This window comes from Mobula hypostoma, chromosome 6 (genome assembly GCF_963921235.1).
Source record: "Mobula hypostoma chromosome 6, sMobHyp1.1, whole genome shotgun sequence".
In the NCBI taxonomy this organism is placed as follows: domain Eukaryota; kingdom Metazoa; phylum Chordata; class Chondrichthyes; order Myliobatiformes; family Myliobatidae; genus Mobula; species Mobula hypostoma.
This window is the reverse complement of record NC_086102.1, coordinates 116,706,852-116,731,526: the sequence shown is the minus strand read 5'-3', so window position 1 is coordinate 116,731,526 and position 24,675 is coordinate 116,706,852. Positions and strand designations below refer to the sequence as shown.

Here is a 24,675-nt window from a genome sequence, read left to right as displayed (position 1 = left end):
TGAACCCTGATCTGCAATACCACCTGCTAACCACGAGGTACCACAAGGGGGTCATGCACTAACATGTCAGGATGGGAGTGAATTAAAATGGTTGGCCACTGAAAAATCCTGCTTGTTGCGGACAAGTGAAGATGTTCAACAAAGCAGCCCCCGCCCCCCCCAACCTACGCCATGTCTCACCAACGTAGAGGCGGCCACGCTAGGAACATCAGATATGGTAGATGACCCTGACAGACTCGCAGGCGAAGTGTCACCTCATCTGGAAGGACTGTTTGGGGTCCTGAATGATAGTGAGGGAGCAGGTGAAGGGGCAGGTGTAGTAGCACTTGTGCTACTTGCAGGTCTAATTGCCGGGGTGGAGATGAGATCAGTATGGCGAGACGAATGGACAAGGAGGGAGTGATCCCTGCAGAAAGCAGGGGGTGGGCGAGTAAGGATGTGTTTGGTGGTAGGATCCTGTTGAAGGTGGTGTAAGTACCTTTGTCGGGATGATGTTTCATCTGACTGGGGTGGTGTGGGGGATCAGTGTCAAATTAACTCAGTCAGACGAGGAGAAATACTCACTTCGATACAGAAGGTGGTGAACCTCGACTCATGGAGTAAACTCAAAGATGGAGATCCGTAGATTGGTAGACATTGGGGTGGGGGGGGGGTCCGGGCATACGATGCAGGGAGATGGTGCCGAGGTAAAGTTTCAGCCCCATTGTTGTTGAACAGCAGAATAGCAATCAGAGGCCAAATGGCCTTCTCCTCTTTCTATTTCCCATGCTTATGACATGGTAAAGATTATTCCACTGCTACTTTTCAACAAGATATTGAGACACAAAATAATGATACAGCAAAATACTTTGCTTGTGGAAGGGAGCAGGAGGTCTCTTTGTTCCATTTAGTTATGGCTGTTAATGAGTGGCAATGTTTATACAAGTAGTCCGTTATCCATTCAGCCTTTCCCTGCTCTGATTTGAACATTGTGTTAGAACCATCTGGGTGTCAACCATGAGATTTCGGAATGAGCAGCACTAACTGTGTTTGCGACTCCTCTGAGCTCTGGCAGCTGTCTCCTGTCCTTCCTGAGGTGCAGAAGCACCAGGTCCCTGTGTGGTCAGATCTCCCATAGACTGGTCTCATCGGACTTCCTCTGGAGCCACAGGAGGAGCAACAATCCAATTAGACCACAAGACAGGAAGCTTTGCTGCATCCATGCAAAGCAACCCACCAAATGACACCTGGTGCGCCCCTCTAAACACATTCCTTTGACCAATGGTAAAAAAAGAAGCATTACTTCGATCAGGGGTGAGATGGTTTAGGGGACAGTGAAGTAAACCCCCCAGATTCCGATGTCCACCATTGGTCATATGGGGTATAACTGGGCACGTAGGCTCGTCAGACCATGTTGTTTCTCTAAATCTAAAGATCAGCTGCAATCTCCGCTACAAAGCATTCACCATTCTAATTTGGAAATAGATCTCTGCATTTCCTCATTGCTGGATCTCCCTCTCCAGCAGCACTGCGAGAACTCTTCACTAGAAGTAGAGCACCAGTTCAAGGAGGGTCCCCCGGCTCCTTCTCCAGAGTCCCGGCCTAATCAATGAGTAGCCGCTGGGGGTTGAACATGCACTCCAGACTCCCTGCAGGACGCTGGGAAAGGAGGGCGTCCCAGTCTGCTCGGGACAGCTAGATTTAATCTCTTACCTCTGCCTGCGAGGGAACTCCACCTCGCTGTCCACTTCTCCCTCTTCCTCCTCCGAAGACTCGTCTCCATTCTGTGACCAACAGAAAACAATGCCAGTGTGTTCGGTACACCACATACACTGAAGCCACAAGCTTCTTCATTTAGAGACTTTTATTGACCTGACTGGCCTGGTTTCCTGTCAAAGTCAGGCAAGTTCAGGTACTCATTTGCCTCAGTCTCAACCCAGTACCAAGCCAACATTGGTCCAGAGATTAATACTAAACCTCATTCATGACTAGTCATACTTAAAAGGTCCCTTAGGATGGAATTAGTATTGTGCTGAAGTTCTGGCAATTCAATGTTAGAAGCCTGTCCTGGCCTATCTGGAAGTGTGATGGGACACTGTAGAGGGAGTTTCACTCTGTGTCTAACCTGTGCTCTCTCTCTACTTTAGTTGTGTGTGATAGTGCAGAGGGAACTTTTTCCACTGTTACTCATCATATTGTCCCTGACCTGGGGAGTGTGTGATGTGACAGTGTGGAGGGAGATTCACTCCATATCTAATCAATGTTGTCCCTGCCTTGGGAATGTGTAAAGGGGCAGTACAATGGGAGGCTCTCTTTGTGTCTAACCTGAGTTCCCCCCACCTTGAGAGAATTTAATAAGAAATTGTTTCCATCAAACTCACAAAATCCATCAGTGGGGTAAATGAACCATAAGATATAGCAGCGGAATGGCCCATTGAGTCTGCTCCACCATTTCATCATGGCTGATCCAATTTCCTTCTCAGCCCCAATCTCCTGTCTTCTCTCCATATCCCTTCATGCCCTGACCAATCAAGAATCTATCAACCTCTGCCTTAAATATACTTAAAAGACTTGGCCTCCACATGCCTGTGGTAACAAATTCCATAGATTCCCCAGTCTCTGGCTCAAGAAATTCCTCATTTCTGTTCTGAAAGAATGCCCCTCTATTCTGAAGCTGTGTCTTCTGGTCTTAGACTCCCCCATCACAGGAAACATCCTCTCCTCATCTACTCTATCACGGCCTTTCAACATTTGACGGGTTTCAATGAGGTCACCCCTCACTTTTCTGAATTCCAGTGAGTAGTGGCCCAGAGCCATCAAATGCTCCTCACATGACAAGGCATTTCATCCTGGAATCATTTTCATGAGCCTCCTTTGAACCCTCTCCAACGCTAGTACATCCTTTCTGAGATAAGGGGCTCAAAACTGCTCACAATACTCCAAGTGAGGCCTCACCAGTGCTTTATAAAGCCTCAACATTACATCCTTGTTTTATATTCTAATCCTCTTGAAATGAATGCTAACATCGCATCTGCCTTCCTCACCACTGACTCAACCTGAAAATTAACCTTTAAGGAATCCTGCTCAAGGACTCCCAAGTCCCTTTGCACCTCAGATTTTTGAATTTTATTTAGAAAATAGTCTACTCTTTTAGTTCTTATACCAAAGTGCATGACCATACACTTTCCGACACTGTATTCCATCTGTCACTTCTTTGCCCATTCACTTAATCTGTCTAAGTCCTTCTGTAGCCTCTCTACTTTCTCAAAGCTACTTGCCCCTCCACCTTTGTTCATATCATCCACCAACTTGTCCACAAAGCCATCAATTCCACCATCCAAATCGCACACACTTCCAGGCCAGTATCTCCAGTCACACCCGTCACCTCCGATGGACAGTCCACATCTTTCACACGCTCGGCACCCAAAGCGTGAAACGGGAACTCGACTCTCAAATCTCTGAGGTTTTCAGGAGGAAGATTCAGGGATGTTCTCAGACCCCCTTGAAACAATCCAGTCTCCTCACCATCTCATAGGAATTCCTGGGCCATCAAAGCTCGGGCATTTAGAAACATCCTTCTGACAAATCATTCAGGAGCTAGAGGCAGACGGGAAAAGAGTGGACCCCCTTGGGGACCAAAGAGCAATCTGTGTGTGGAGACCAGGGATGTGGGCTAGATCCTATACGAACTATGTATTCACCAAGCGGAAGATTGTGGAAGGTAGTTATAGGGAGTGGTATGTGGATAATCTGGAGCAGATCATGGGATATAGGAGCAAAATAAGGCCATTCAGCCCTTTGATTCTGCTCGGCCATTCCATCATGGCTGACATACTATCTCTCTCAACCCATTCTCCTGCCTTCTCCCCATAATCTTTGTCGTCCTTACAAATCAAGAACCTAAAAATCTCCAATTCAAGGACTTGGCCTCCACAGCCACCATGGCAATGATTTCCACAGATTCACCACCCTCTGGCTAATGAAATTCCTCCTTATCTCTATTTTAAATTCACATCCTTCTATTCTGAAGCTGTGGGGGAGAAAAAACAATTAAAATTAATACTGAGAACATGAGCTGTAGAGACTTTAAAAGTGAGTCCACAGGCTGTAGAATCAATTCAGCTGAATGAGGTCATCCACCTGGTTCAAGAGCCTGATGGTCGAAGGGTAGTAATTAGGGAACTGGAGCAGGAGCTGGATGACCTGCGGATCATTCGGGAGAATGAGGAGATTATAGATAGTAGCTACAGGGAGGTAGTTACGCCAAAGGAGCAGAGGACAGGAAATTGTGTCACTGTCAGGCGAGGGAAGGGGAAAGGGCAGGCAGAGCAGGGTTCCTCTGTGGCCATTCCCCTCAACAAGAATACCACATTGGATACTGTTGGGGGGGATGACTTACCTGGGACAAGCTGCAGTAGCCGGATCTCTGGCACTGAGTCTGGCTCTGCAGTGCAGAAGGGAGGGTGGAAAAAGAGGAGAGTGGTAGTGATAGGGGATTCGATAGTTAGAGGTGTAGATAGGAGGTTCTGTGGTCGTGACAGAGAATCCAGGATGGTTTGTTGCCTCCCAGGTGCCAGGGTCAAGGATGTCTCTGATCGATTGCATGACATTCTGAAGTGGGAGGGTGATCAGCCAGATGTCGTGGTGCACATCGGTACCAATGACATAGCAAGGAAGAGTGAGGAGGTCCTGGAGAGTGAGTACAGAGAGCTTGGTAGGAAGTTGAAAAGCAGGACCTCGAGGGTGGTAATCTCAGGATTGCTACCTGTGCTACGTGCCAGTGAGGGTAGGAATAGGATGCTCTGGAGGATGAACAAGTGGCTGAGGAACTGGTGTAGGGAGCAGGGTTTCAGATTTCAGGATCATTGGGACCTCTTCTGGGGCAGGTGGGACCTGTACAAGAGAGACGGGTTACACTTGAACCACAGGGGGACCAATATCCTTTCAGGGAGGTTTGTTAATGCTACTGGAGGGGCTTTAAACTAGATTTGCAGGGGGATGGGAACCACAGTACCATCCCCCAGCTGACAGTGTGGCTGGGGTGAAAATAAATGATGTTAAAAGTTCAAGCAAATCCACTAATAGAAAGGTTGTGAGTGGTGGTAAAAATCTTCCGAGGTGTATATATTTCAATGCTAGGAGTATTGCGGGGAAGGCGGATGAGTTGAGGGCGTGGATTGACACGTGGAATTATGACGTTGTAGCAATTAGTGAAACTTGGCTACAGGAGGGGCAGGACTGGCAGCTTAATATTCCAGGGTTCCGATGTTTCAGATGTGATCGAGGCAGAGGAATGAAAGGTGGGGGAGTGGCATTGCTTGTTAGGGAAAATATTACAGCAGTGCTCAGGCAGGACAGATTAGAGGGCTTGTCTACTGAGTCCTTATGGGTGGAGCTGAGAAACAGGAAAGGTATGGCCACATTAGTGGGATTGTATTACAGGTCACCCAATAGTCAGAGAATTGGAAGTGCAAATCTGCAGAGATAGCAGGCAACTGCAGGAAACAAAGTTGTGGTGGTAGGGGATTTTAATTTTCCATATATTGATTGGGTCTCCCATACTGTTAGGGGTCTAGATGGTTTAGAGTTTGTAAAATGTATTCAGGAAAGTTTTCTAAATCAATATATAGAGGGACCAACTAGAGGGGATGCAATATTGAATCTCCTGTTAGGAAACAAGTTAGGACAAGTGACAGAAGTCTGTGTAGGGGAGCACTTTGGTTCCAGTGATCATAACACCATTAGTTTCAACTTGATCATGGACAAGGATAGATCTGGTCCCAGGGTTGAGGTTCTGAACTGGAAGGCGGCCAAATTTGAAGAAATGAGGAAGGATCTAAAAAGCGTGGATTGGGACAGGTTGTTCTCCCGCATGGATGTGATCGGTAGGTGGGAAGCCTTCAAGGGGGAAATTTTGAGAGTGCAGAGTTTGTATGCTCCTGTCAGGATTAAAGGCAAGGTGAATAGGAATAAGGAGCCTTGGTTCTCAAGGGATATTGCAACTCTGATAAAGAAGAAGAGGGAGTTGTATGACGTGTATAGGAAGCAGGGAGTAAATAAGGTGCTTGAGGAGTATAAGTGCAAGAAAATACTTAAGAAAGAAATCAGGAGAGCTAAAAGAAGACATGAGGTTGCCTTGGCAGTCAAAGTGAAGGATAATCCAAAGAGCTTTTACAGGTATATTAAGAGCAAAAGGATTGTAAGGGATAAAATTGGTCCTCTTGAAGATCAGAGTGGTCGGCTATGTGCGGAACCAAAGGAAATGGGGGAGATCTTAAATAGGTTTTTTGCGTCTGTGTTTACTAAGGAAACTGGCATGAAGTCTATGGAATTAAGGGAAACAAGTAGTGAGATCATGGAAACTGTACAGATCGAAAAGGAGGAGGTGCTTGCTGTCTTGAGGAAAATTAAAGTGGGTAAATCCCCGGGACCTGACAGGGTGTTCCCTCGGACCTTGAAGGAGACTAGTGTTGAAATTGTAGGGGCGCTGGCTGAAATATTTAAAATGTCGCTGTCTACAGGTGAGGTGCCGGAGGATTGGAGAGTGGCTCATGTTGTTCCGTTGTTTAAAAAAGGATCGAAAAGTAATCCGGGAAATTATAGGCCAGTAAGTTTAACATCGGTTGTAGGTAAGTTATTGGAGGGAGTTCTAAGAGACAGAATCTACAAGCATTTGGATAGACTGGGACTTATTAGGGAGAGTCAACATGGCTTTGTGCGTGGTAGGTCATATTTGACCAATCTATTGGAGTTTTTCGAGGAGGTTACCAGGAAAGTGGATGAAGGGAAGGCAGTGGATATTGTCTACATGGACTTCAGTAAGGCCTTTGACAAGGTCCCGCATGGGAGGTTAGTTAGGAAAATTCAGTCGCTAGGTATACATGGAGAGGTGGTAAATTGGATTAGACATTGGCTCGATGGAAGAAGCCAGAGAGTGGTGATAGAGAATTGCTTCTCTGAGTGGAGGCCTGTGACTAGTGTTGTGCCACAGGGATCAGTGCTGGGTCCATTGTTATTTGTCATCTATATCAATGATCTGGATGATAATGTGGTAAATTGGATCAGCAAGTTTGCTGATGATACAAAGATTGGAGGTGTAGTAGACAGTGAGGAAGGTTTTCAGAGCCTGCAGAGGGACTTGGACCAGCTGGAAAAATGGGCTAAAAAATGGCAGATGGAGTTTAATACAGACAAGTGTGAGGTATTGCACGTTGGAAGGACAAACCAACGTAGAACATACAGGGTTAATGATAAGGCACTGAGGAGTGCAGTGGAACAGAGGGATCTGGGAATACAGATACAAAATTCCCTAAAAGTGGCGTCACAGGTAGATAGGGTCGTAAAGAGAGCTTTTGGTACATTGGCCTTTATTAATCAAAGTATTGAGTATAAGAGCTGGAATGTTATGATGAGGTTGTATAAGGCATTGGTGAGGCCGAATCTGGAGTATTGTGTTCAGTTTTGGTCACCAAATTACAGGAAGGATATAAATAAGGTTGAAAGAGTGCAGAGAAGGTTTACAAGGATGTTGTCAGGACTTGAGAAACTCAGTTACAGAGTAAGGTTGAATAGGTTAGGACTTTGTTCCCTGGAGCGTAGAAGAATGAGGGGAGATTTGATAGAGGTATATAAAATTATGATGGGTATAGATAGAGTGAATGCAAGCAGGCTTTTTCCATTGAGGCAAGGGGAGAAAAAAAACCAGAGAACATGGGTTAAGGGTGAGGGGGGAAAAGTTTAAAGGGAACATTGGGGGGGGCTTCTTCACACAGAGAGTGGTGGGAGTATGGAATGAGCTGCCACACGAGGTGGTAAATGCGGGTTCTTTTTAACATTTAAGAATAAATTGGACAGATACATGGATGGGAGGTGTATGGAGGGATATGGTCCGTGTGCAGGTCAGTGGGACTAGGCAGAAAATGGTTCGGCACAGCCAAGAAGGGCCAAAAGGCCTGTTTCTGTGCTGTAGTTTCTATGGTTTCTAATTGTTCCTGAACCTCGTTTATCAGATTATCAGGATGCTGCCTGGATTAGAGGGTATATGCGGCATGGTGAGTGGGGCTGGGCAAGTTTGCGCTGTTTTCTCTGGGGTGCTGCAGGTTGAGGGCAGATCTGACAGAAGTTTATAAAATTATGAGAGGCACAGATAGAGTTAACAGTCAGAACTTTTATCTCGGGGTTAAGATGCCAAGTACAAGAGGTCATGCATTTGAGGTGAAAGGAGGCAAGTTTAAAAGGAAACGTGCAGGGCAATGTTTTTCCCCCATACAGAGAGCTGATGTCTGGAACAGGCTGTTTGGGTTGGTGGTAAAAGCAAGTAAGACGGAGATACTTAAGAGGCTGTTAAGATGCATGAATGTGCAGGGAAGGAGGGATATGTATCATGTACAAACAGAAGAAATTTGGTATAATTTGGCACAAACGTGATGGGCCAAGGGGCCTTGCCCTGTACTGTACTGTTGATTCTAACTCTCACGGCTCTGTTCATCCCTCACCCTGTGCGCTTCCATCTCCACACTAAAGACTCAAGATTGTTTATTATCATTCTTCCACACACGAGTGTAAAGGAGAATGGAAAGATCCAGCTCTGAACCTCTACCTCTTGTATGTATCTCCTTAGAACCTCTCTTCAACACGTTGGCTTGATATCACAATTAGTTCAATGTGTTTGGTGAGGATGCTACTCTGATTTTTTCCCCTCTCTACGTTAGATTGAAGGTGTGATATAGATGGAATTTACTCTGCCGTGTCAGACCTGTGCTCTGGATGCACGAAGCCTACGGCAGACTGCCAGGGCTCCCAGCTCTGAGCTGGTGTTAATGCCACTCTTCCCTCCCAATTATAGTAGCGACCCCGTCACCGGAGATCGTTCTGTGAGCCTCTGGACCTCTGCCGAGGCTGGGCTGTTACATGATGCTCATTCAGAGAGACGTGGCAAACTGCCTTGCCGAGATGTGTCCCTCTCACAATTAGCAGGCGACGTGGAGTCAACAACTGGACGAGTGCTGAAAAGCCGGCCCTCCAGGTGACCTCGTCAGCAGTCAGTGCGGTGAGCAGAGTGTAATGTTATATCAAGTGATACAAGCAAAGCAATATTAAACCAATCCCAACCTGACAAGGATCGGGACTATCCAAATCCTTGTCCGAGAATGATTCATGGGATATGGAAGGAATGCATCACATGATAACATTGATATCAGGACATTTCCAACCCCTCGTGTTCACAGCTCCCCTCCCTCTGTTTACCCCCTCTCAGTTATGATGCTAAGCTTTCATCACTTGTTCCTATACATGTGACGGACAAGACATTTCTCCATTCAGTAATACAAAGCCCTGATATTTAGTGTGTATGTGTGCAAGAGGGGGTGAATTCTGACGGGATCTAATTGCCTTTTATTTGTTTCTCTTTCTCCCAACTTAATAGGCGGCATGTTTAAATTTTAATCCTCCTTCTCAGCCCATTTAAGGATAGCAAAGGATGAAGTTGGTATCCAGGGAGCTGGCAAACTCTCTTGAATATTCTTCCCTCCTTGGAGCCTCCTCACAAACGTCAACCTCCTCAACCTCTCACAATCTTACATGTGGTCTGAAGTGTGGCTCTAGGCTCTGACTACATCAAACACCCGGTGCTCACTGACCAGTCTCACAGCTATGTCTCTTCCTGACCAGAGCCATTCTGACATCACAACTCTACATCACAGTGATCCAGAGAGCTGACAAAGTTGGACTATAAATCTGAAAGAACACCCTAACCAGTTCCACTAATCAGTGTATGGTGAGAGGCACTTGGGAAAACGGTCAACAAACTTGTTCTACCCTCTAAGTTTAGCTCTCAAATACTGTCTGCAATATTCAAACCTGTATCTTTGTCCCTGTCTCTCCTTTCTTTCTTTCTCTCCCTCTCCTCACCATATCTCTTATCATCTCCCTTTGCCTCCGTCTGTCCTTCTGTCTTGATCAAGAACGTTCCTCTCTCTTTCTGTGTGTGTGACCAATATCAATAAACTGACTACAGCGTAAAGGGGTGCTTGACGGCCAGCATGCACTTAGAGAGCCAAAGGGTCTTTTACCACACTGTTTGACCCCAAAGGGCCTGTTTCCATGTTGTTTGACTCCAAAGGGCCTGTTTCGAAGCTGTTTGACCCCAAAAGGCCTGTTTCCATGCTGTTTGACCCCAAAGAGCCCGTTTCCATGTTGTTTGACCCCAAAGGGCCTGTTTCCATGTTGTTTGACCCCAAAGGGCCTGTTTCCATGCTGTTTGACCCCAAAGAGCCTGTTTCCATGTTGTTTGACCCCAAAGGGCCTGTTTCCATGCTGTTTGACCCCAAGGGCCTGTTTCCATGACCCCAAAAGGCCTGTTTCCATGTTGTTTGACTCCAAAGGGCCTGTTTCCATGTTGTATAACCCCACAGGGCCTGTTTCCATGTTGTTTGACCCCAAAGGGCCTGTTTCCATACTGTTGGACCCCAAAGGGTCTGTTTCTAAGCTGTTTGACTCTAAAGGGCCTGTTTCCGTGTTGTTTGACCCCAAAGGGCCTGTTTCCGTGTTGTTTGACCCCAAAGGGTCTGTTTCCGTGTTGTATGACCCCAAAGGGCCTGTTTCCATGTTGTTTGACCCCAAAGGGCCTGTTTCGATGCTCTTTGACTCCAAAGGACCTGTTTCCATGTTGCATGACCCCAAAGAGCCTGTTTCCATGTTGCATGACCCCAAAGAGCCTGTTTCCATGCTGTTTGACTGCAAAGGGCCTGTTTAGATGCTCTTTGACCCCAAAGGGCCTGTTTCCATGTTGTATGACCCCAAAGGGCTTGTTTCGAAGCTGTTTGATCCCAAAGGGGCTGTTTCCGTGTTGTTTGACCCCAAGGACCTGTTTCCATGACCCCAAAAGGCCTGTTTCCATGTTGTTTGACTCCAAAGGTCCTCTTTCCATGTTGTATAACCCCACAGGGCCTGTTTCCATGTTGTTTGACCCCAAAGGGCCTGTTTCCATACTGTTGGACCCCAAAGGGTCTGTTTCTAAGCTGTTTGACTCTAAAGGGCCTGTTTCCGTGTTGTTTGACCCCAAAGGGCCTGTTTCCGTGTTGTATGACCCCAAAGGGCCTGTTTCCATGTTGTTTGACCCCAAAGGGCCTGTTTCCATACTGTTGGACCCCAAAGGGTCTGTTTCTAAGCTGTTTGACCCCAAAGGGCCTGTTTCCGTGTTGTTTGACCCCAAAGGGCCTGTTTCCGTGTTGTATGACCCCAAAGGGCCTGTTTCCATGTTGTTTGACCCCAAAGGGCCTGTTTCGATGCTCTTGGACTCCAAAGGACCTGTTTCCATGTTGTTTGATTCCAAAGGGCCTGTTTCCATATTGTTTGACCCCAAAGGGCCTGTTTCAATGCTGTTTAACGCTAAAGGGCCTGATTCCAAGTTGTTTGGCTCCAAATGGCCTGTTTCCATGTTCTATGACCCCACAGGGCCCGTTTCCATGCTGTTTGACTCCAAATGGCATGTTTCCATGTTGCTTGACCCCAAAGGTCCTGTTTCCATGTTGTTTGACCCCAAGGGCCTGTTTCCATGACCCCAAAAGGCCTGTTTCCATGTTGTTTGACTCCAAAGGGCCTGTTTCCATGTTGTATGACCCCACAGGGCCTGTTTCCAAGCTGTTTGGCTCCAAAGGGCCTGTTTCTATGTTGTTTGACCCAAAAGGTCCTGTTTCCATGTTGTTTGACCCCAAGGGCCTGTTTCCATGTTGTATGACCCCACAGGGCCCGTTTCCATGCTGCTTGACTCCAAATGGCATGTTTCCATGTTGTTTGACCCCAAAGGTCCTGTTTCCATGTTGTTTGACCCCAAGGGCCTGTTTCCATGACCCCAAAAGGCCTGTTTCCATGTTGTTTGACTCCAAAGGGCCTGTTTCCATGTTGTATAACCCCACAGGGCCTGTTTCCAAGCTGTTTGACTCTTAGGCATCCGTTAGTCTTGCGAGACCATGGATCTGCACCTGGAAGGTCTTCACTCTCCAGGATGCGGGCCTGGGCAAGGTTGTATGGAAGACCAGCAGTTGCCCATGCTGCAAGTCTCCCCTCTCCACGACACCAATGTTGTTCAAGGGAAGGGCATTAGGACCCTTACAGCTTGGCACCAGTGTCGTCACAGAGCAATGTGTGATTAAGTGCCTTGTTCAAGGACACAACACATGTTGCCTCAGCTGGGGCTTGAACTCACGACCTTCAGGTCGCTAGTCTAATGCCTTAACCACTTGGCCACGTGCCCACACTAAAGGGCCTATTTCCATGTTGTTTGACCCCAAAAGGCCTGTTTCCATGTTGTACGACTCCAAAAGGCCTGTTTCCGTGTTGTTTGACCCCAAAGGGCCTGTTTCCATGTTGTTTGACCCCAAAGGGCCTGTTTCCATACTGTTTGACCCCAAAGGGTCTGTTTCTAAGTTGTTTGACTCCAAAGGTCCTCTTTCCATGTTGTACGACTCCAAAGAGCCTGCTTCCATGTTGTACGACTCCAAAAGGCCTGTTTCCGTGTTGTTTGACCCCAAAGGGCCTGTTTCCGTGTTGTTTGACCCCAAAGGGCCTGTTTCCGTGTTGTTTGACCCCAAAGGGCCTGTTTCCATGTTGTATGACCCCAAGGGCCTGTTTCCGTGTTGTTTGACCCCAAAGGGCCTGTTTCCATGTTGTATGACCCCAAAGGGGCTGTTTCCATGTTGTATGACTCTAAAGGACCTGTTTCTATGTTGTATGACACCAAAGGGCCTGTTTGCATGTTGTTTGACCCCAAGGGCCTATTTCCATGACCCCAAGGGCCTGTTTCCTTGACCCCAAAAGGCCTGTTTCCATGTTGTTTGACTCCAAAGGGCCTGTTTCCATGTTCTTTGACTCCTAGGCATCCGTCAGTCTTGCAAGACCATGGATCTGCACCTGGAAAGTCTTCACTCTCCAGGACGCAGGCCTGGGCAAGGTTGTATGGAAGACCAGCAGCTGCCCATGCTGCAAGTCTCCCCTCTCCACGACACCAATGTTGTCCAATGGAAGAGTATTAGGATCCATACACCTTGGCACCAGTGTCATCGCAAAGCAATGTGTGATTAAGTGCCTTGCTCAAGGACACAACACACGTTGCCTCGCCTGGGGCTCGAACTCACGATCTTCAGGTCGCTAGTCCAATGCCTTAACCACTTGGCCACGTGCCCACACTAAAGGGCTTGTTTCCATGTTGTTTGACCCCAAAGGGCCTGTTTCCATGTTGTTTGACCCCAAAGGGCCTGTTTCCGTGTTGTTTGACCCCAAAGGGCCTGATTCCAAGTTGTTTGTCCCCAAAGGGCCTGTTTCCATGTTGTACGGCTCTGAAGGGCTGTTTTGAAGCTGTCTGACTCCAAAGGTACTGTTTCCATATTGTATGACACCAAAGGGCCTGTTTGCATGTCGTATGAACCCAAACAGCCTGGTTCCATGTTGTTTGACCCCAAAGGGCCTGTTTCCATGCTGTCTGATTTCTTAAGTGCCACCATCTCCATCAACAAACAGGAAAAAGGAATTTAGCCTCATACTTATCAGATAATTTCACCCACTGAATCTTACTCTCCTGAGTTGTCAGAACCGTAAAGTGTAGTACTGATAAATGCTGTTGTAAAAAAGTGTGGGAGAATGGGAAATAAACATGGGTTGAGATAAAAATCATGGACTTTCTCACAAAACAGAGGAGCAGAGTGAAGTGGTTAAATGATTTCTTCCTAAATATATGTTTGAATGTGGTATCCAACAGAAGAGAGGTTAAGTAGTGGTCAGAGTCCCTCAAGAACATGGCAGCTGGGGATTTATAATCACTGGTATAAATTTATGCTTGTCTTGTGAATGTTGTGACTCTGATGTGATGTGATGCTGCGGTAAGTTTTTCATCGCACCTGTGAGGATTATGTACTTATGCATATGGTAAAAAACTTGACAATGACTTTGGGCATTTGAAGAGCTCGTTGGGTGGAGCTTTGCAATGGCACCCACCATCACCCAGTCAGGTAACCCTGGACCACAGCCCAGTCATCAGTGTATGGGTGAGGGTGTCAGTGCGTAACTGTGGAGGGGGTGTGTATTGCTCTGTTAGAACTGCCATCCTTTTGGGGAAAATGTTAAGACAAACTTGTTCTGACCTTCTACATGGACATTGCTGACCCCACAGCGATATTTATCCTGATTCTCCTGGTACCAACAGATATCACTTTTAGACCATAAGACCTAGAAGCTGAATGAGGCCACTCGGCCCACGAAGTCTGTTCGGCCATTCCATCATGCCTGATTTACTATCTCCCTCAACGTTATTCTCCTGTCTTTGGTGCCCTTACTAATCCAGAAACTATCAATCTCTCCTTTAAATATACTCAGTGACTTGGCCTCCACAGCCGTCTGTGGCAATGGATTCCATAGGTTCACCAGCCTCTTCTAAAGAAATTCTTTCTCATCTCTGTTCTAAAGGGACATCCTCTATTCTAAGGTGGCGCCTTCTGTTTCTTGACTCCCCCCACCGTTGGAAGTATTCTCTCTACATTCACTTCGTCTCGGCCTTTCAAATTCAATAGTTTTCAATGAGATCCCCCTTCCTCACCCCCCAATTCTTCTAAGCTCCAGCTACCACAGGCCCAGAGCCATCAAACGCACCACATATGTTAACCCTTTCATTCCCGGAATTGTTCTTGTGAACCACCTCTCTGATGCCAACACATTCTTTCTTAGATAACGTGCCCAATTCTACAAGTGTAGCCTGACCGATGTCTTATCAAGCCTCAGCATTACATCCTTGCTTTTATATTCTAGTCCTCTCAAAATGATTGCTAAATCGTTTTAAAGCCTTGTTTGCTCAAGCAGGGACCCAGAATTAGTCACAATACTCCATCCTAACCAGTGCTTTACAAAGGTTTGAATAACTTGTGTCATATTCTACACTTTCATTCATAAGGCTGTTCTTGCATGCCTTCCCAACTTATGGTCTCAGTGTCCAAGGCTTGGACACACATCCTCATCGCTTTTCCTCCACCCTCTTTCGAATGATACTATTTGGCTTACACTGCCTGCCCTTCATCTTACAGAAGTGAATCACTTCTCAGGCCTAATGCAGTCTCCCAGCCATAAATCTTTCTGCTTTCCTTGTTGAGTTCACTTGCCACCAGAATGCCTATATCTGGCATCTGGCGTAGGAGTCTGGCTCAACACTCTTCGTTGCTAAACACATTCTGAAATAACCTTTCAGTTTTGTGACACTGCTTTTGACAGCCAGGTATGGGCATTAATGCACAGGAATAAAACAAGGCAACCCTAACAGCGGCCTTGGGGAAGAGGGAGAGGACTAGCAGTCTACAGCCTGACAGCATGAAGATTGAATTCTCCTTCTTCTGGTAAACTGCTCCCCCTTCCTGATCTACCCAGCTCCTCCCACACCCATCCCACTTCTCCACCCTCTCCTTCATCCGCCCATTCCCCTGGCACAACTCCCATCCGCCCTCCCCACCCCTCTACCCCAATGCTCCACTCGCGATCCCCATCAGATCCATCGTCTGTGGCCCTTTTGACACCTCCCAGCCTCTGCCACGATCTCCTCTCGCCTGCCTATCCGCCCCTCCTCAGCTGGATCCACCGTCCCTGGCTCTTGCCCCAGCCTTTCCCTCCACCCCTTGACACTGGCCATCTCCCCTCTACCTTTCCCTTTAGATGAAGAGTCTCCACTCAAAATGCTGCTGGCCCATTTCCCTCCACAGAAGCACCCGACCTGCCGAGTTTCTCCAGCATCCAGTGTATCGCTGGCACTAAACTCCTTCCTTCCACTTAACTTCCCAACACACTCCCTGCCTAATTCCTTGTGCCCAGCAGTGTGGCATTTTAGTCCACCGGGGGGCTAATTCTCCTGATAATTAGATGGTACATTGTCAGACGTTTTTCCAGCAGCTATCAGCAATAAACCGGCCGCGACCCAGAAGAACTAAAAACCGCCCAGCACGTTCTTACCTCCTTTCTGGGGGCTCTCGGCTTACGAGGTAGTGTGGGTGTGGTGTGCTGCTGAGCAGTGCTCAGAGACGACCCTGCTTTGGAGCTGTCTGCCTGCCTCTCCTCTGAAGGCCTGTTGTTTTCCGGGAGCCTGGGGTTCTTGTAATGCACTGCGGGGTGGTGCGCCGCAGTCTGGGAGAGACCGGGGGCCGGCTTGTACCCGCTGGGTGGTCTCTCGGCCTTCACGCCGCCCTTGTGCTCCCGACAGTCCCGACAGGTGGCGCCCTGACCGGCAGCTCCGTGCCCACAGTCCGTGACCTGGCCGCTCTCCGATCCCCGCCTGCGGCAGCCGGCCGTCAGCGTGGTGGAGATGAGGTCGGGGCTGGAGCCGGACAGCCTCAGCTGCAGGCGATCGGTGTGAGGGCTCCTGAGGACAGCCGCTGGGCCGAAGTACTTGAGGCTGTGCACGCAGCTGGCCGCGTCGCCCAGGCGGTGCTGGTGCTGCAGGACGCACTGCTCCGGGCCCGCGATGGCCCGCAGGAAGCCTGCCAGCTCCTGGTGGCTGCCCTTGCTGTTGGCCCGCCGGTGCCGCTGCTTCCCGCGGTACCTCGTCTTCCCCGGCGGGGTGGACACCTTGGGGCTGCCGGGGGTGGGCGTGTGAGTCGGGCCAACTTCTACGCTTGGCACGATGCCATCTGACCTCAGGAGGTCGGGCCTGTGGGAGACACAAGAGGGGGTTAACACCGGCACGGGGCGCGAGTGGCTGCAGGCTGAACACAAGGAGCCCCTGGAGGATGCGTCAGTCAGACTGGGGTTTATTTATTTAGAGACACGGTACGGTAACAAGCCTACGACCCCTCCATAAATTCAAAAAGACTTGGAGGCCATTTACTCAGCATTTTCACATGATGTAATTTGACCATTTCCAAATTATTTTACTTCTCTGTAATGTTGGTTGAGTGGAACGGAGTTGTCAACACTAAGGTTTCTTTTCTCCCATTTTTTACAATGTTAAAAAACAGCCCAGGTCTTTTTTTTTTAGTTTAGTTGATTAATTCTGTTTAGATTAGCTTTTTTTTGGGGGGGGGGGGGAAGAGTTATTTTTTTTCCTTTTTCATGCTTTTTTAAAGATATTTTTCTTTGTTTTATATTATTCATTTGTATCCTATATGATTGGGAGTTTTATCATTTAAGTATTATTTGGCTTTATTATTACTCATGTTAATTATAATAATGTATTCCCAATAACTTTGTACTACTACCATGTTAGATTTATATCTTTATGAAACTAATAGAAAGATTGAAAAAGAAAAAGTACTGTAACAAGCCCACGCCACCCAGTTACTCTCAAGTGACTGATCAGAACATGCGAGCAATCTGTGAGCACTCGGAGGAATCCCACGTGGCCACGGGGAGAACGTACAAACTCCTTACAGAGAGTGGCGGGAAGTGAACCTGGTTGCCGGTACTGTGGCAGGGTTACGCCGACGCTGTGCTACCATGACGCACGCTGGTGTTTCCTCTGGATTTTTATCCAGACAGTAACAGCCTGGGTCAGGGGATGGTGGAACTGGAATTGATTCATGATTGGAATTTGGCTTATGACTGCCACACGTCCCCGAAGTACAGTGAAAAGGCTGTTGGTACAGATCACACCATCACACAGTGCACCGAGGCAAAGCAAGGCAAAACAGTAATAGATGCAGAATGGCATGGCAGCGTAGAGCTGGTGTAACACTGTTACAATGCCAGACCCCCAGATACGTTCCCCGCAGCAGTCTGTAAGGAGTTTGTAACCGCATGGGTTTCCTCCGGGTGCTCTGGTTTCCTCCCACACTTGGAAGACGTACGGGTTAGTGGGCTAATTGGCTGCAAGGGTGTAACTGGGCGCGCGTGCTCTCTGGGCCAGGTGGGCTCGTTACCGTGCTGCATCTCGAAATCGAAAATGTAAATTAATGCAGTTAATACTAATAATAACCAGGGCATCCCGCTATTCCGAGGCTGTGCCTTCCGTTTCTAGACTCTGCCACCAATGGAAATACCCTCTCTGCATCCACTCTATCCAGGCCTGCAGTATACCCAGCATTGCAATGATATTCCCCTTCATCCTACTGAACCCATCGAGTACTGGCCCGGTAACATCAAATGTTCCTCATGTTATGCTTTTTAATGCTGGGCTCATTAAATTAAGAATAAAAAATAAGTTGCCTCAACAGTCTAATAGGAGGGGGCCATCACCCCCCCCCCCGGCTATAGGCTGACTCTTATAGGGCCTAATAGCCAAGGGTAAGAACCACCTCCTATAGTTCTCTTTGGAGCAGTGCAGTTGTCTTAGTCCATTACTAAAATTGCTCCTCTGTTCAGCCAAGGTGGCATGCAGAGCGTGAGAAATATTGTCCGGAATTGCCAGGATTTTCCGTAGGGTCCTTTGTTCTACCACAGACTCCAGTGTGTCCAGTTTGACTTCTATAACAGAGACAGCCTTTCTAATCAGTTTACTGAGCCTGTTGGCATCACCAATGTTGATGCCACTGCCCGAGCACACCACCACAGAGAAGATTGTACTGGTGACAACAGACTGGTTGAACATGTAAAGGAGAGGCCTGCATACTCCAAAGGACCTCTGTCTCCTCAGGAAGTAGAGATGACTCTGGCCCTTCTTGTACACAGCCTCTGCATTGGTGCTCCACTCAAGTCTGTCATCCAGGTGCACCCCCAAGTACTTGTATGTCCTCACCACATCAATAGTAACAGGGAGCAGTGCAGGTCTTCCTGAAGTCCATCACCATCTCCTTTGCCTTACTAATGTTGAGCTGCAGATGATTCAGCTTGCACCATTGACAAAGTCCTCTACCAGGGCCCTGCATTCATCTTCCCGTCCTCCCTTTATACACCCAACTATCGCTGAATCTTCAGAGAATGTCTGCAGATGACATGACTGCTGCTTATAGCCATGTCTCCTGACACACAGCCCTTATAATGCCTTATAACGTCTCAGCATTACATCCTGGCCTTTATATTCTATTCTCTTGAAATGAATGCTAACATTGTATTTGCCTTCCTTACCACTGACACAAGTGAAAATTTGAACCACACGGTATGTTTGGGGGCGGGGGTGGGGGGGGAACCATCGGTAACTTGACCAGAAACTCAGCGGAAGTTACAGTAGTAAATCAAAGGCTGAGCATTCAGTGGCCTTTCCATCTAATTAGTCTGACCCCAAGTGGCACTGATGAGACCTTGGGTTGGATCCTGAGCACTCTGTCAGGCTGTGGAACGACAGGGCAGTCTGACCACCAGGTAACAGAATAATTAGGCTGTAATGCTTTTTAATTTCAATAGCCCTCAGGATATGTGGCATCTAACAGCGACCTTCACAGCCAGGACGTAGGGAATCTCATGGGATTGGTGGGAATAATGAACCCAAGTAGGATGTCGGGGTGGGAAGTTACACAGTATGGTAGGGAGTATTGCACAACAGAGATATCTCGGTCGACAGGAAGGATGTGGAAGCTTTGACGAGGGCATGCAGAAGAGGTTGCTGCTTGGATTAGAGGATATGAGCTGTAAGGAGAGGTTGGATAAACTCAAGATGATTTCCCCTAGAGCAGGGGTTCCCAACCTGAGGTCCAAGGACCCCTTGCTTAATGGTACAGGTCCATGGTAGAGAACCCTTGCTGTCGAGCACCAGAGACTGAGAAGAAACCCAATAGGAAGATGCTAAAATTATGAGAAGTATGAATAGGATAGAAAAATCTTATTTTCCCAGGGTAGAAATGGGCAGCAGTTTAATGTGAGGAGGGGAAAGTTTAAATGAATTGAGTAGGGCAAGATTTTTTCCCCTCTGAAAATGGTTGATGCCTGGAAATGGGTGCTGGGGTGGGGGGGAGGGGGAGGAAGCAGATACGATGGGGTGTTTAAAGTATGTTAGACAGATACAAGAACACGCGGGGAACGGAGGGGTACTTCCTATAGTGGGAAGTGTCTCTGGAGGTCAAATCATTGGGTATATTTAAAGTGCAGGTTGATAGGTAAGGGCGGCAGAGGTTACGGGCAGAAGGCGGGTGAGATTGATAATAAATCAGTCATGATGGACTGGTGGCACAGATTCAATGGGCCGATGGGCCTAATTCTGCTCCTCTATTTTATAGTGTTATGATATGGATCATGTGCAGGCAGAAAGGATTAGTTAGACTGGTATGATCAGCAGAGACACAGAGAACCAGACAGACTGTTCCTGTGCTGTACTGTTCTAAATTCTACATCAGCCCTTCATGCCAAGACAAGCAGGAATTCTCATTGTTTCCATCTGGTCTCAAGTTACCTCGAACATTCTGTCACATAAAACACAGGGCTAATTCTAGCACTGTCCATTGTCTGCTGGGCAATCAACAAGGAACAGTGACCAGTCAAACTCCCGCAGGGTTAGTGGGCAGAGCAGAGAACCACTGTGTTCTGACAGCTGCCAAGAGCTTTGTCAGTCTACAACAGATCAACCTGGAGACTGCCTTGGTGGACTTGACAGGGGGGCAATGGGTTTCTGAATGCAGGAGATTCTGCAGATGCTGGAAATCTTGAGCAACACACACACAAAGTACTGGAGGAACTCAGCAGGTCAGGCAGCATCGAGTGTGATAACAGTCAAGGTTTCAGGCTGACATCTTCATCTGTACTGGAAGGATGGGAAGGGAATAAGGAATAATAATGTGGGGGGAGGGGAAGGAGTCCAAGCTGGAAAAGTGATAGGCAAAACCAGGTGAGCAGGAAGCTAGGTGGCTGGTGAATGAAGTAAGCTGGGGGGTGATAGGTTGAAGAGGTAGAGGGCTGAAGGAGGAGGAATCTGATAGGAGGACAATTGACTATGGGAGAAAAGGAAGGAGGAGGGGAACCAAAGGGATATAATAGGCAGGTGAGGAGATGAGAAGAAGAAACAGAGAGAGAACAGAATGGGGAATGGAAAAAGAGAAGGGGGGGGGAACAAATTACCAGAAGTTGGAGAGATTGGTGTTCATGCCATCAGGTTGGCCCCTTCCTGATGGGAGTGTCCTGGTCCAAAATGGCGACCTCCATTAGTGCGGCCTGACTTGCTGAGTTCCTCCAGTACTTTGTGTGTCTTTCTAATGGGTGTCAGTAATGTGCTCGCAGCTGTGCTGAAGAACAGGATTAATGACAACGGTCCCATTGAAACAGAACCTTCCAACGCTGTCTCAGCCCCGTGGCGTGGCTGTCCCACTGAACGGCCTCATCCAATCCCTCACTCACCGTTTCCCCTGGGCCCCAGGCTTGTGGTTTGATGCCTTCTTCTTGATCAGCTTCTCGACAGCGTTAGTGCGAATTATTGGCCTGACCAGGTGCCGCTTGTACGTCCCGGGGTACTTCTTCTCCACAGCTTGCTCACGTCTGCGGGGCAACAAAAGAGTTTCAGGGTCTTCCGAAAGAGGAAACCAGAGTACCCGGGGGGAAGCAGGAAGAACGTACAAACTCCTGACAGCACAGGGAATCAAACCCCGAGCCTCCAACGGAAGCGGTAGATGCGGGTTCAATTGTTACGTTTAGAAGTTTAAATAGGTACTTGGATGAGGGAGGTATGGAGGTGCAGGGAGAGAGGACTAGGCAGAAGACCAGGCCAGCAGGGACTGGATGGGTTGAAAGGTCTGTTTTTACACTGTCGTGCTCTATGACTCTATGAAATCTACATGGAGTAGATTATGATGAAGTCACCCACTGGTTCTGAGATGAGAAACACTTCAAGTCAGGTTGAAAGGACGGTGGGGGAAGGGGGGAGGAGATGAGGATAACCATGTTTTGGGATAAATAACATAGAAAAGGGCAAGAGGTTCTTTATATGTTTTGTAACTCCAAGATATAAAACGAATTTAAATGAAACAGGGAGCTGGCAATGTGCGACTAACTTTCATTTTTACTTTAAGTGAGCCATGCACATGTGATGTGGTGGTGTGATGACGTATGCCATTCACATACTTTTACATATAACCCCTCGTGAATTATTTAAAATTATTTAAACTAACAAGAATGTTTAATCAAACAATATAGTTTTAATATTATGACGGAGGAGAAGATGGCGGCGCGACGGCAGTTCGCGTGGCCTCTCCGGTGAATGATATCTGTAATCTGTCAAGTAGGGGACCGTGCACAATTCTGATTTGATGGAGATGGACATGAGAGTACGGAGGAAGATCTGGAAAACTTCTGAAATGCCCGCTTCGCTGCCACTGCTATTGTATGGTAACCTAAGGTAGAAGGAGATGAGTTATACGGCTCTCGTTACATGCACATGCAGTTCAACTCTGAGTGATTATGCAGAAAGTTTGAGGTTAATAACTCATCAGGGGTGATTGATAAGTTCGTGGCCTACAGCAGAAGGAGATGAGTTATTAACTTCAAACATTCTGCGTAATCACTCAAAGAGTTGAACTGCATGTGCACGTAACGAGAGCCGTATAACTCATCTCCTTCTACCTTAGGCCATGTACTTATCAATCACCCCTGCTGTGGGCACCTTCTGGAGGTCCAAGATCTGTATGCTCCACGACCGCTGGACTAAGTGTGTAAATGTAGGAGGGGACTATGTTGAAAAATAAATGTGCCAGGTTTTCTAAGATTGACTCCTTCTACCGTAGGCCACGAACTTATCAATCACCCTCGTAGAGGAAACATCTGAGAATGTGGAAGACTCACTGTGCAACATACCTGGGACAACAGAATTTGCTCTGCAGCTGGATGAGTCAACCTCGCCAGGCAACAAGTCTTTGCTTCATAAAAGATGAAAGCATGGTTCAAGAATTGTTACTTGCAAGGGGACGAGAAACAGATATGAAAGGGAATTCAACATTTCAGGTTTTTGAGCAATTTTTCCAATGAGAAAGACATTCCGCTCACCAACGTTCTTGCCTGTGCAACAGACGAGGCATCATCAATGACAGGACACCACCTTGGGTTATTACTTTCTTGAAAAAAGCTGTACCTAACACATCTACCATTCTCTGTGTAATTCACAGACAACATCTTGTCACAAAAATATAAATGATCGGCTGCACAAACTATTAAATACCATTATCACAGCAGCAAATAAAATCAAGTCCCATGCTCTCAATTCTCGACTATTTCAAGAGTTTGTATGAGAACGATGAACAGTTTGAAAGCTGGCAGTTGCACACAAAAAGGAAACTGCCCGAGATACTTCTACGCACTTTTTGAAACAAATATTAGGCATGACATTGCTTATTTGTCAGAGTTATTCATAAGTTTAATGAAATCAATCTTCAATTGTAAGGAAATTATGTGAATCTTATCAAAGTCAAATCAGTTGACTCCACATTTCTGTCCAAGTTAACCCTAATTAAGTGCAACATTGGTTGTTGCAACCTTTTCCAATTTCTGAGCCTCTCTTTGTAAGAGAAATAAAGAATACCAGATGATGATCTTCAAGTACACAGTGCCCACCTGGGTGAACTGATAAAGACATGTCAGAGAGATTTCAGGATCTTCTCTTCAATCAAATCCCAGATTCGGTAATAAATCCGTTCCTGACCACTTGTAATGAGGAATTAAGAGGAAGGATGGATCGCACCGCAAAATGACTGAGCTGAAGCCAAGGTTCAAAAAATCAAATCAAGACTTTTGGTTGCAGAAGGAAATCTTTAACACTATCTTGTATAGTGGAAAGAAGTCAGTTGTCCTGCATTGCCTTTACAACATAATGTGTAGGGGAATAGTGTTTCAGTGCAGTTGCCTAACTTCTTTCAAAGCACAAAGCAGCCTGCAAATTACTGAACATGGAGATCTGAGGTTCTTTCTGAGTGACATTCGGCCTGATGTGGAGACGATAATACCAAGTCCATCCATCTCATTGAAAGGTGAGAAAGCAATGAAGTGAATAGCAGGACAACTAATGTGCACTCCAAAATTGTTGATGAGAATTGTTTTCAACTGTAATTAAATAAATGAATCATTTTATTTGCAGCTTTGAATGACTTGAATAATTTTTGCAATTGTTTATCACTGCTTTGAATTAGTAGTTCCTATTTTCCTTCACTGTGCATCGTTAATCAAAATTCTTTAGAGTTTTTAATGTAATGACCAGTAAGGGAGAGGGGGTGCTCGGGATGTGGTCTGGGCGACAAGGGGGCAGTAACCCAAAAAGGTTTGGGAACCTCTGGTTTTGAGGAATATTGGCCAAACATGAGCAAATGGGACTTGCTTAGATGGGAATTTTGGTTGAAGAAAAAGATCAAAAGATTAGCTTTATTTGTCACATATACATTGAAACATACAATGAAATGTGTTGTTTGTATCAACTGAAATCGACAAGGTTTGTGCCAGTCAGCCTCCAAATGCCGTCGTGCTTCCAGTGCATGCCCACACCTTACCAACCCTCACTGTACAGGCTTGGGAATGTGGGAGGAAATCCGGAGCACCTGAAGGAAGTCCACAGGATCAGAGAGAACGTACAACGGCAGCTGGAATTGAACTCTGATCAGTGATCACTGCGCTGTACAACAATATACTAATCACTCCATTGCTGTGCCTATACATGGTACAGGTAGGTAACATGCTCAGCACAGACACGGTAACCAACAGGACTATTTCTGTGCTGTATGAAACCACGATCCTCTGAATACCTTTCATCTTACTTCAATAAAATTCTCCTTCTTTTTCCCTCCAGTCTAAGATATTACACAGTCATGCTTCACCCATCATTTTATAACAGTAAAA

General features: G+C 46.9%; 2 protein-coding genes across 12 annotated transcripts in view; one reads left to right on the top strand and one right to left on the bottom strand.

The window, feature by feature from the left end:
• Nucleotides 1–24,675, bottom strand: part of si:ch211-45c16.2 (mitogen-activated protein kinase kinase kinase 13) — a 204,334-nt gene that overhangs the window by 15,642 nt on the left and 164,017 nt on the right. For all 11 annotated transcript variants that reach the window (XM_063051540.1, XM_063051543.1, XM_063051541.1 and 8 more), the window contains 3 exons: nucleotides 21,202–21,339; nucleotides 15,961–16,654; nucleotides 1,693–1,763 (listed from right to left, as the gene is read on the bottom strand). In XM_063051540.1, the coding sequence (XP_062907610.1) occupies nucleotides 1,693–1,763; nucleotides 15,961–16,654; nucleotides 21,202–21,339 (903 nt within the window). The remainder of the gene's footprint in view (nucleotides 1–1,692; nucleotides 1,764–15,960; nucleotides 16,655–21,201; nucleotides 21,340–24,675) is intronic.
• On the top strand, nucleotides 10,384–22,930 carry LOC134348341 (eukaryotic translation initiation factor 3 subunit A-like). The gene is made up of 2 exons (XM_063051550.1): nucleotides 10,384–15,353; nucleotides 22,581–22,930. Exon 1 carries the CDS (start codon nucleotides 10,560–10,562, stop codon nucleotides 11,535–11,537), a length of 978 nt encoding a protein of 325 aa, XP_062907620.1. The 5' UTR covers nucleotides 10,384–10,559; the 3' UTR covers nucleotides 11,538–15,353; nucleotides 22,581–22,930.